Here is a 12860-nt window from a genome sequence, read left to right as displayed (position 1 = left end):
TTTTCTTGTGTTTTTCAGATAACACCATATTTTTCTCTAATATTGTAAAGGTATGTTTTATACTTTTTTAAAAAATATTATCCTCTACATCTTTCCTTAGGTCCTGGAATCTCAAAATATGTTCAGAAAATAAATGACATAGGTATTCACCTGTCTGAATGCATGGAAAGAGCCAGGGAAGTGATTCCAAAGTCCCAGCACCAAGAGACACCTGTTTACCTGGGAGCCACAGCAGGCATGCGGTTGCTCAGGTACAGCAGCATGTAGGGACCAAGAATGTCTGGAAGTTAGGCTTGGCAGTGAAAGAGCCTCTGAAGTTATGTGAGAGGGCTACACTTCACCAATAACCCAAATTCTACACACCCCAAAGTCCATTTCTAAGAAAGAAAATTTCAATAATTGAGTAAAACTTCCAAATTTCTAGTAGGATGTATACAATTATTGTAGGATTTTAAAAAGACCTCTTGCCCATCTCCCCACAGGGAATTCAAGGGAGAAAGGGGACACAGGGAGAGAAAGATGGATCCTATATACTCTGGGATTCGGGGTTATAGATTTAGCCATTCAATATCTAGGAGAAGGAGGATCAGGGGAGACTCACAGATGTCCTAAGACACAAATAATCACAACTAACACATCTTTATTGGCTACCACCTGGTAGCTGTGTGCATTATTTGTTCACTTGTTCATTTGTTCATTCATTCATTCATTCCACGTACATTGAGTACTTAATCTGTCCAGAATATGGAAATATGTGTCTCAGCCCTCAAGGAAATCAGTTTTGATACAGGGTGATCAATTCTGTAATAAAGGATTGCTCAGAGCTGCTATGGGAGTACATTTGGCCCTGCCCGGCATGAAAGGAGGTCAGGAAGACTTACCAGAGGAGGGGATACATGAGCTGAATCGAAGATTGAGTTGGGGGTGGAGGAAGGGCATTACTGGCAGAGAAGACAGTGTGCGTCGGTAACCAATGTTTATTCAGCACCTGTCATTTGTCAGGCACCGTTCTAAGTGCTGGGGATACAGCAGTGAACAGGACAAAGTCGCTGACTTTGTGGAGCTTGTGTTCTAATGGATATGCAAAGGGAGGGAAGCGTGAAAGACCAGGGCATATTCAGAGAACTATAAGTAGTTTTGCATAGATGGAAGATAGGGCGAATGTTGTAAAATAATAATATAGTAATAATAATAATAGTTATTTCTTGAGTTCTTGCTATATTCTTAGCACTGTGCTAAGAACTTAACATATATTGTTTAATTTAATCATCATAACTCTATGAAGAGATGTTATTAACTATTATTAACCTGATGAAGAAGCTGTGACTTACAAATGGAAGTAACTCACCTAAGGTCACACTTGCGATAAGTGGTAGAGCCTGGGTTCCAAGTGGGATTCTGAGAAGATGGGGTCCAGATCACAAAGTGCCTTGTGGGCCATGCTAGGGAGTTTGGAGTTTATCCTGAAGATAGTGGGAAGCCATTATAGGACCTTACACAACTGGTGACGCTGGTGGAGAAGATGGTTTCGAGGGGAGGAAAGCTAGGGATAAAAGAAAAGCGGTTTGTAGGTATGGATGAGAGATTACAGGGGCCTAATGCCAGCTGGAAGGTAGCATCCTCTCACCCAGAGGCTCTCAGTATGGCATAGACTAGATCTTGGAAGCAATTGCATCCTATGTTCATTATGACAACCCTGGAAGATGCCTTCTTTAGGTCTCAAAGGTCTCAAACAGACCCAAGAAGTGAAGGATAATATGAGGAAGATTTTTCCCAGTCCGGCAGCAGGTTCGTTTGCCACCTGGTTTCTATTAAAGCCTAAATTTAAAACTTCGAGCAGAGTCTGGCTATGTAACCAGCTAGGGGCCACCAGTAATGGCTAATATAGCACACATTAGCTCCAGGTATGGTGATCAAACAATACCCAGCTGTCACCACCACAGTAATTTTAAGAGTCTTGATAATTTTTTATTGAGCCAGAGAAGAACAGAACGAAAACGATATTTTAGGAAAACCAACCTATGCAAGGATTGAAAGGATTTGAATTTGGAGAGAGGGGGCCAAAAAATTAGTTCTGCCTCATCCAAAAAGAGGGTTCTTCCTCTGACAGCCATATGCAGGTATCCTTTTCTCTCTGTTTATTCCAGTGTTATGGTCCACTTCTTAGGAGCATTGCATGGAATCTCTAGCTGAAATGGATAGGTGTAGTTATTAAAACAAAAGTGATGACCTCAACTCTTCCTTTGTGTAGGATGCAAAGTGAGCAGTTGGCGGACAGGGTCCTGGGTGTGGTGACAAAGAGCCTCAGCAGCTACCCCTTTGACTTCCAGGGCGCCAGGATCATCACTGGCCAAGAGGAAGGTGCCTACGGCTGGATTACTATCAACTATCTACTGGGCAAGTTTACTCAGGTGAATACCTCACAGCACCCACAGAGGTGGCTCCCTAAGGGCCAATGCATTGCTATCTCAGGCAGTACTTGGGTCACTAGCCAGAATGAATGATGGATGAATGAATTAATGAATGAATGAATTTACTCCCACATTTGTAAGGCTTACTGGAAGTATAATTCTCTTAAACCATGTCCTCACCTTAGGAAGACACAGAGGAAATTAAAAATCTATCATTAAAATAAGAATAGCTAATATTTGCCTAGTGCTATGTGTCTTATGCTATGCTAAGCGCTTTTCATGCGCTGATTTCATTCTCTGAATAACACAATGAGGTACTATTATTCCCATTTTAGAGCCCCAAATTGATGTCTAAAGAGTGTAATTATTCTGCTCATGGCTGCACAGCTAATGAGCAACTGAGTGGGGACTTGAACTTGAGTCCATCTGGCCCCAGTCCCCTTGTTTATAAACACTAGTCACACTGCTTCTGTGTTGCTACAGTCTGAGCTATGTCTTTGAAGCCTCTCTTTTCCTGCTGTTGATCTGCTGCAGATCAGGAACCCCCAGTGAGCTTTGCCTCACCTTTATGTCCCTGCTTCTTTGCCTTAGGAAGTCCCTGAGTCCAAGAAATAATATGAAAAGCAGGATGTGCAGAGACTTCTAGCACTGGTCATTATATTCTCTTTCAGAAATTGAGTTGGTTAGACCTAATTTCTTATGAAAGCAAAGATGAGGGAACCTTTGGAGCTTTGGATCTTGGGGGAGCCTCTACACAAATCACTTTTGTGCCCCAAAACAAGATTCCTGAGACCCCAGATAACTATCTGCAATTTCGCCTCTATGGCAAGGACTACAGCGTGTACACACATAGCTTCTTGTGCTATGGGAAGGATCAAGCGCTCTGGCAGAAACTGGCCAAGGACATTCAGGCAAGTATAACCAAATCCAGACCTGCCCACCCCACCTCTGGGCCTCCAGCCCCCACATCCTGTTGTTTTCTTTTTCTAATTCAGGAATTGGTCTGAAGTTGGTTATTGTACTTTCCAAACCTTTTCAGGCAGGATATTTAATGACATCTGGTCGACCCCTGTGAATTGTTCCATCCAGACATCACCTCTTATGTTTGTTTACTGCATTATCTCCAGGGATGTGACTTGGATTCTGTCTTAGGAAATAATTTCTCACCCTTGTCGGGATGATAATGAAGATTACATGGTAGAGTGTTGTTTGGAGGGTGGATTGCAGTTTATAAGCTCTTCTAGACCACTTTTTAATCTCCCTTTCCTACAAACTACAGAAAATGGTTGTTAGAAATGACCTGAAGAGGAGGAGGAAAAAAAAAAAAAAAACTTCAGAAAAAACACAAAGTTTATTGATCAAAACTTCAAATATTGTCCCCAGATGCTTTCCCCATTTTGAAGGCAGGAAAAGTTAAACACACTCAACATCATGCGAGTACCAGGCACACCCTGACAAATAAACACAGAGCAAGGATATCACATCCAGCTGTTCCCTGTCTCCACTGAAAGGACAACCAGTTCTCTGCTCTCCTCCAAGGCACTCTCTCCAGTTCTCAAGACCACTATCAAAAAGATAATCACCATGGGAGCCATTAATCTTCTCATCCACCACAATCCCCTTTCTCCTCTTATAGGTTATGGGTTAGAAATCCTTTTGATACTACTGGCTTAACACATTGACTGCCACACTAGAAAAAAAAATTTTTGTTTTCCCTGGGGCCATGGTGTTTTATTAAAACAAAATGATCCGTTCTAATTTGTTCTTTTTTTTTTATTGTTTTCTATGTGTGAGTTATATGCAATGCAATTCACATTTTTAGAATTAAATTGTCAATATTAATTGTAACAATAAAAACATCAACAAGGAAGATTTTCAAGAACTAGCTGCAGGGTTTTGCTTCACGAGGCCCTGGGGTCAAAACTAGCCTCAGTTAAATACAACTTACATGGCAGTCAGTGTGTTAAATGACCTAAAGAATCTTGGAGCTTCTGATTCTCTGACAGGAGAGGTGGTGGTGGTGTAGGGGTGGTATGCAGACTCCTGGAGGACTACCCCTAGGCCCCACATTTAGAGAGCCTTGAAGTTTTCCTTGTGAATCTGCTCCTGACCTATGTGATTAGGACTAAGGGTTCCGGGTCATTCCAAACTAATAGCATTTTGGGCCCAGCTTTAACTATATCAGCATTCTATAAATAGCCAAATACATTTACATCTGATAACACATCTGATGCCCATTATACAAATCTATTTTTTTAACTTAATCCCAAGGGCAAGGCAGGGACATAGAGCTGGGATGTAGTACAATGCTTACACATTGATGAAGTCAGACGGTGCCCCTTATATCCAAAGCATTAACACATGATGCCTTCAAGTGATTTTTCCACTCAGGTTGCAAATAATGGAATTCTCAAGGACCCATGCTTTCACTCTGGATATGAGAAGATAGTGAATGTAAGTGACCTTTACAAGACCCCCTGCACCAAGAAATTTGAGATGACCCTTCCATTCCAGCAGTTTGAAATCCAGGGTACTGGAGACTATCAACAATGCCAGCAAAGCATCCTAGGGCTCTTCAACACCAGTTATTGCCCTTATTCCCAGTGTGCTTTCAATGGGATTTTCTTGCCACCACTCCACGGGAATTTTGGGGTAAGTGAAATGATGAGGCATATCAGTTAGGATGATTTCGTTTGCAAGTTATGGAATATGTGCCTACAAAGGATTTAAATAATAAGATTTATTTTTCTCTCATATAATAATGTCTTGAGGTAGATAATTCAGGGTGAGTTCTTTGGGTCAACAATGTCAGGACTTGGGATCAGCTTCTCTATTATCTTCTTGACCTTGTGGTGCCAAGATGGCAGTGACTGCTCTAAGCATCATATCTTCACATGCAAAGGCAAAGCAGGAAAGAATTTTAGAGGTTCTCTCACACGTATCTCTCTCCTATTTTGCAGAGTGCCAACAGACATCTTTCCAGATCCTGTTGGCCAAAACTTCGTGCAATACACACCTCTAAACCAATCTGTGATCAGGAGAAATGGATTACGTGGTTGGTTTAGACTAATCGTTGTTCATTGCTTGGGGAGTCTTCCCTGAGCACATTACTTCCTTCTACCTGGGTTAAATTCATAGGCAAGGAAAGAGGTGGCTGGCTGTGGGATATTCACACATCTGAGTCTGCCACAGGTGGCTTCTCGAATGTCAGAGGAAGAGAAGCAGCAGTTAGATGACTGGGCTGAGAGTTTTGCTCTATAAAGACATTTAGGAGGTAGATACTGAGGAAATCCCAAGGAAATATTGAAGATAGCATCACTGTCATTACATTTTGAAGAGTTGTAGAATTATTTGAATCCCAGCTCCAAATTCCTTCTTTTCTTAATTATGCCAGAAAAAGATAAAATATTTCAGCAGAGGCAGAAGAGATACTCCTTGATCTTATTCAAATTCCATATTTTGGTCCTGGAGACCGAGCATTATTATAATCATAGTTTTAGTAGTATATTGCAAAGTTAGCTGTCATCTATCAAGTGCCAGTTACTCACTAAGCACCATATGTACATTATCTCATTTATTTTTTCAAGATAACGTTCAAAGAAACAAGGGCTTTTCACACTCTTTCTCCCTTTTCAGAAAACAGATCAGCATGTGAGGAGGGAAGTTCAACTCCCCTCTAGGACTCCAGCTAGAGAATTTCTTGCAAGGTCTCCTGGCCTCATCCAGTGTCACAGAAAGAACTCTGTGGAGATCGTACAGGCCCCATAAAACTCAGACCCGATTTAACTTCTGGATTACTGTAAACTGTATGAGCTCTTCATTATCTTGGTCTCTGAGAAAACAATAATAGATAGTGCTGTGGATCCAGACTTGCTTTAACCATGGCCCAAGCCACAGCATCCCCTCCCCTCCAGGCTCTTGAGGGAAATATTAATACATGACAGGACTATGACTGGCAGAGTAATACTTGGTTATTAGTTGACTGCAAACCCAAATTCAGAACAACCTAGAACCTCGCTTGGGTGTCCTGTAGCTAAGTTGGCACTGGCTGCTCACCTTGGGCTTTTCTGGGCTAGGGCCCTTGCTTTGAGTCAAACTCCTTGAAGAGGAAGGACGGTGCTACATTAGGGAGGCCATCTACCAAGGGCCTTTTCCATTCCATTTTACTGCTAGGAAGTAAAATATGAAGGAAAATGAACATACCCTTGTGTGTTGACTTTGTAACTTCTCTGGAAGCTTTGCCTACTGGGAAACATGATCCAATTCCTGCTCTCACGCTTGACTAATCCCTTCCTCCTTGGAGGATGGAATTTTTTTGCCTTTGAATGTGACTCATTCAACCAAGGTAGGGAGAGATAGGGGTTGGAAAAGGGTGGAGGAGCCTCATGCTCCCTCTGGAGGTATTTCTGTTTGATTCCTTAGTCCCTCATTGAAATTGTTCTCACAGCCTTCTGAACCTCAATTTGGCAGTTCCTTAAATTAGCTCATTTCCTTCCTCTGAATGGGATCTTTCTGCTCTGGATACAGCCCTCAGAGTTAGCACTACCCTGTACCTGTTGTTGCTTTGGCAGTTTCTTTCTGCTTTATATTTTTTGTTGGTTCCCTCTGTAATGTTTCCTTAAAGCCTAAGGATTTTTTTGTCTGTTTTCTCGTCTGTAAAATAGGGACAGTAATACCTATCTCATTGGTAGATAGTTGTGAGCCAGACAAGCAGTGATGGGCTGGTAAATGTTTAACAACCAGGTCTCTGGGAATGGAGAGCTGATTTGTAGCATTTGCCAATTTCTACGGTGTAAATATTCCCAACACAGCCTATTTCAAGCTATCAACACGGTATCAACTGACTCACAAAAATCCTGAAATTTTAACAGTCAGCTCTCATGAATACATAAGAGTCCGCTCTAGCACACTACTGCCAATAACAAAAAGCTGACATATTCTGGCACCAGGCGGACCTTTAAAGAGGTTCTTTCACCTAGTAATCTTTTTTTTTTTTTTTGAGACAGAGTCTCACTCTTGCGTGGGGCGAGTGCTGTGGCGTCAGCCTAGCTCACAGCAACCTCAAACTCCTGGGCTCAAGCGATCCTACTGTCTCAGCCTACCAAGTAGCTGGGACCACAGGCATGCGCCACCATGCCCGGCTAATTTTTTCTATGTATTTTTAGTTGTCCAATTAATTTCTTTCCATTTTTTGGTAGAGACAGGGTCTCGCTCTTGCTCAGGCTGATCTCGAACTCCTGAGCTCAGAACGATCCGCCCGCCTCGGCCTCCCAGAGTGCTAGGATTACAGGCGTGAGCTGCCGCGCCCGGCCTCTCCTAGTAATCTTTATTCTATGTGGTCCTTCATGCAGGAAGTTCCCATTTCCAAGTCCTACCTCTTGAAGCATAACCATTTAGAACACAAAAATCCAGTGGCGTTCTCACTAGTTATAGAACCAGTTAGCCTGGGTGTTCTCAAGGCACAGAGAATTTGTGTGGGGGGGAATTTTTTGCCATAATTGCATTCAGCACTGAAGATCTAATTCTTAGTCTATGAGTAGAGTGGTAAAAGCTGTCAGTGCCCTCGTAGTCTAGCTATACTGTGGCGTTGGTTGCTAGACAGAATCCAATGTTGTGGGCAAATTAGAAACACCAGTAAGAAAAGAGGGAACATCTGTAGGGAATTACTTATGAAGTAATTTAGGAATTATTTTTTAAGAACACATTTTGCTGTTTATATAAACAAGAAAGGGTAGCAACAAATTTAATAGGGAACCAGAATTAAAGAACATTAAAAATGTATTTGTTTACATACATAAACATATGCGTGTGTGTGTGTGCGTGTGTGTGTATGTGTGTGTGTGTGTGTTTGTATTTAGCTCTGAGTTTCCTAGTAGCAATGGGAAAAATAAGGCATAATCAGATCCATTATTTTAATTTTATCCAGCATGCCAGGTCCTAGGTAAGAGCCGAATTATTCCTAGAATTGAATCTTAAATATTCCACAAAGAAGATTTTATTAGACAATGTTTTTGAGCACATTTTTAATACTGTAATTTCTCATAGCAATTTTAACCCAAAAGCATAATACTAAAAAGCCAACTTAGTGATGATAATTCTCTAATGGACTGAAGCAATATAGGTTTTTGATACCCAAAATGATGGAAGAAAAGAATTCAGAGTAGCTGGAAGGGTGGGGAGAGACATATATTCTTCAAATCACTTCACATAAATCTTAATTCTCTATGCTGGCAATTGAAAGATGAGAAACTGCCTTTTTGAGGCTATGTTCTCTGCAGATGGCCTAGAGTGTTCCTATTCTAAGTTGCTGCTTAAAACTGGACTCATGGGTTACAGGTATTAATCAAGTAAAGGATTATCAGGTAAGGTTAAGTCCTAATATGGAAATTAAGGAGCTGATTATAGATTTTGACCTCAGTGGTAGAGCATCCCATCTGTACCTAAAGGCAAACTCAGGAATTCCTAGAGCAGAGTCAGCATTTCCCTCAAGAATTGGCTTTGGGTCCATTCTGGCAAAAGAACACCTACTGGATTGAGTCCCTGAAGCCCTACCCTAAGAGTAGGATTAGGATGATTTTTTTCCTAAAGACTTCCAAAGAGGCATCTACCACAGCCACAGGAAGAAACATGGTGATGTGACCTTGAACCATTTGATTTTGAACAATGTATCTTCTTGGGGTATTAAAAGAAGAAGGTGGTTTTTGTCATTCATTATAATTCTTGGGATTAAAAATGAAGCAGAAGTAACATTCATCAGGTGTTGAGTAGGTGTGGGGGGGGGCAAGAGGGGATGGGTGTATTTATACCTAATGGGTATGATGTGCACTGTCTGGGGGATGGGCATGCTTGTAGCTCTGACTCAGCCAGTGCAAAGGCAATATATGTAACCTAAAGGTTTGTACCACCGTAATATTCTGAAATTTAAAAAAAATGGAAGTATTCTGAATAAGGTTAAGGTTTCCTTTTCCTTATATGATACATGTAAATCAAGGGAAAAAAATACCCTAAACCCTGCCATACCATCCCATCAACACTATTTTTCTGGGTTCAATTCTAATTCATATTGGTACAAATAATATTCCACTATGGAAGAGACTTTTCCAAGGGACTTCAGAAGCCAGCTTAGATATTAACTCAATACCTAGTGGGTTTCTGAAGAACATATATAGAAAGGAAAACTAGCACTAAGCTCCTACACATGGAAGGCTTTAAATGAAAGCTGACAGATAGATGGAATGAAAAAATAAATGGATGTGTATATGAATGAACTGGTCTCTGAAGCAAGGGGAGAGTATAGGTGACTTTATTCTGCAGTACAACTGTCTAAGGAAGAAAGATGAATACACATATTCCCAGCTTAGCAAGCAGGATTTGCCTCTGATTCTAATTCTAAGACTTGTTCTCTTCTGTGACTGCAGAGAGATGATTTATTTCCATACCTTTTTCGGGGGTTAGGGAGGGAATATAAAAATAACATGACTATTGTAGAAAATGTTAAAAATATATAAAGGAAAGCAGATTTAAAACATTGCTTTAAATTTGATTCAGGTATTTGTATAGATCATGACCATATTTATTATATGTTCTATTCCTGTATAATAGCAGTATTCCATAATTGCATGTTGCTATTTATTTATTTGATTTAGAGAGGGCTCTAAATCATAACTGTGTAGCCAAGGCAAAAACTAGAAGCAAAAATATTGAGGCTGTCTAGATAAGTCATTTTTTTTCTTTTGTGGTAAAATATATATAACATAAAATTTACCATTTTAAACTATTTTTAAGTGTATAATTCTCTGGCACTAAGTTCTTTTACATTATTGTGCAACCATCTCCACCATCTATCTCCAGAATTTTGGAGATGAATGAACTGAAAGTGCCCACATTAAATAAAACTAATGCCTTCCCCTTAGTTTTCCAAGTGGTCGATTTGGAGCAGAATCTTGACACAAAACTTTAATGTCTGTTTCTTCTGTGACTACAAATGCTTCATTTAATTTTTATTATTTTAATTTAATTTAATTATTTTATTTTATTTTATTTTTTATTTTAGTTAGACAGAGTCTCACTCTTTTGCCCAGGCTAGAGTGCCATGGTGTCAGCCTAGCTCACAGCAACCTCAAACTCCTGGGCTCAAGCAATCCTTCTGCCTCAGCCTCCTGAGTAGCTGGGACTGCAGGCATGTACCACCACGCCCAGCTAATTTTTTCTATATATGTTTTTAGTTTTCCAGCTAATTTCTTTCTATTTTTTAGTAGAGATGGGGTCTCGCTCTTGCTCAGGCTGGTCTCGAACTCCTGAGCTCAAATGATCCTCCTGCCTCGGCCTCCCAGAGTGCTAGGATTACAGGTGTGAGCCACCGCGCCTGGCCATAATTTTTATTTTAAAGTGTTATCTATATGCTTTTGATTGGACCTTTGGAAAATGATCTAATAAGACCCTTTTGCTCCTCTATGGACAAATTTGGCTTTGGGTTAACTTTGAGGCTTTATTTCCCTGGTAACCTGATAAAAGCGGAATGTCAGTTACATTATCAGGCAGTAGTGCTTATGATAAAAATGATCCTTGAGAGGTAAGTTGCATCTGGACTGGAAGGAATGATAAATGAACTATGCCTACTCTGTGGGCTTCCCTAATCTGCATAAAAGCTCTATATCTGTGGAGTATGTAACAAAAAGCATTCTCTCTATGGCACTTGTTACCATCCATAATACTACCTATTATTTATTTGAGTTCTGCTGCCTTCCACTAGAAGGCAGGATTCTCATCTTTTGGTCACTGCATCTCCAGTGCCAAGAATAGTTCTTGTAACATAGTTGGTATTCAGTAAATTTTTTGAATGAGTGAATTAAATGTAGCCAAAAAGTTAAGCAAGATGTGGAATGAAAAAAAATGGCTATTGGTTTTAGCAGTTAGGAGGTCACTGGTGATTTTAATGCATGCAGTTTTAGAAGCTATGTCAGGGTGGACTATGGGCTCTTTGGGAGGTGCTCCAAAGTTGGGGGAACAGGAAGGAGGATGGGTAACATATCACTAAATCAAAAAAAAAATTTAAAGAGGATAGTGTGGTAGACTGAAACCAAGCAATTAAATTTAATAGGAATTCATGTCCCTGACTTAAGATGGTTTGACTTAATTTTTCAACTTTATGATGAATTTATCAGAACATAACCCATTGCAAGTAGGGGAGCATCAGAACTTGATGATTCAAGGTACTTTTCTTGACTTTACAATGGGTTTATTGGGGTATTAAATACATTTTTGACTTACAATGGACTATAGGGACATAATCCCATCGTAAGTGGAGGAGCATCCAAATTGTATTTTTTAAAATTTGTATAAATTTAAGGGGGCACAAGTACAATTTTGTTGCATGGATATACTATGTAGTGGTGAAGTCTTGGATTTTAGCATTTGCATCACTTGAGTAATGTACATTGTACCCTTTAAGTAATTTCTCGTTACCCTCCACTCTTCTGAGTCTCCAGTGTCTATCATTCCACACTTTATGTCCATGTGCACATGTTATTTAGCTCCCACTTAGAAGTGAGAACATGTGATACTTTTTGTTTCTGAGTTGTTTCACTTAAGAAAATGTCCTTGAATTCTGCAAAAGACATGATTCATTCTTTTTTATAGCCGAATAGTATTCCATTGTGTATATATACCACATTTTCTTTATCCAGTCATCCACTGATGGACACTTAGGTTGATTCCACATCTTTGCTATTATTAATAGTACCACAGTAAACATGCAAGTGCAAGTAACTTTTTGATATGATTTCTTTTCCTTTGGGTACTCAGTGGTGGGATGGCTGGATTGAATGGTAGTTCTATTTTTAGTTCTTTGAAAAATCTTCATACTGTTTTCCGTAGAGGTTGTACTAATTTACATTCCCACCAATAGTGTGTAAGCATTCCCTTTTCTCTGCATCCTCACTAACATCTGTTGTTTTCTGTATTTTTAATAATAGCCATTACTGGTATAAGATGGGTATCCCATTGTGGTTTTAATTTGCATTTCTCCAATGATTAGTGATGTTTAGCATCTTTCTATGCTTATTGGCCATTTGTATGTCTCTTTTTGCAAAATGTCTGTTTATGTCCTTTGCCCACTTTTTTTTTCTTGAGACAGAGTCTTGATTTGTCACCCCAGCTAGAGTGCAGTGACATAGTTATAGCTCACTGCAACCTCAAATTCCAGGGATCAGGTAAGTCTTCTTCCTCAGACTCCCAAGTAGCTGGGACTATAGGCACACAACCATGCCTGGCTAATTTTTTTTTTTTTTGAGACAGAGTCTCACTCTGTTGCTCCAGCTAGAGTGCTGTGGCATCAGCCTAGCTCACAGCAACCTCAAACTCCTCGGTTGAAGTGATCCTCTTGCCTCAGCCTCTCAAGTAGCTGGGACTACAGGCATGTGCCACCACGCCCGGCTAATTTTTTTCTAT

At 40.2% G+C, this 12860-nt stretch overlaps 1 protein-coding gene across 1 annotated transcript in view; it reads left to right on the top strand.

Annotated features, from left to right (window-relative positions):
* The window catches only part of ENTPD1 (ectonucleoside triphosphate diphosphohydrolase 1), a 122535-nt gene that overhangs the window by 83884 nt on the left and 25791 nt on the right, over positions 1 to 12860 (top strand). The window contains exons 4-7 of the mRNA XM_012654462.1: positions 101 to 251; positions 2252 to 2411; positions 3083 to 3322; positions 4803 to 5063. Coding sequence (XP_012509916.1) covers positions 101 to 251; positions 2252 to 2411; positions 3083 to 3322; positions 4803 to 5063 — 812 coding nt within the window. The remainder of the gene's footprint in view (positions 1 to 100; positions 252 to 2251; positions 2412 to 3082; positions 3323 to 4802; positions 5064 to 12860) is intronic.

Source organism: Propithecus coquereli, unplaced genomic scaffold (assembly GCF_000956105.1).
Source record: "Propithecus coquereli isolate 6110/MARCELLA unplaced genomic scaffold, Pcoq_1.0 Scaffold440, whole genome shotgun sequence".
In the NCBI taxonomy this organism is placed as follows: Eukaryota; Metazoa; Chordata; class Mammalia; order Primates; family Indriidae; genus Propithecus; species Propithecus coquereli.
This window is presented reverse-complemented; position numbering and strand designations above follow the sequence as displayed.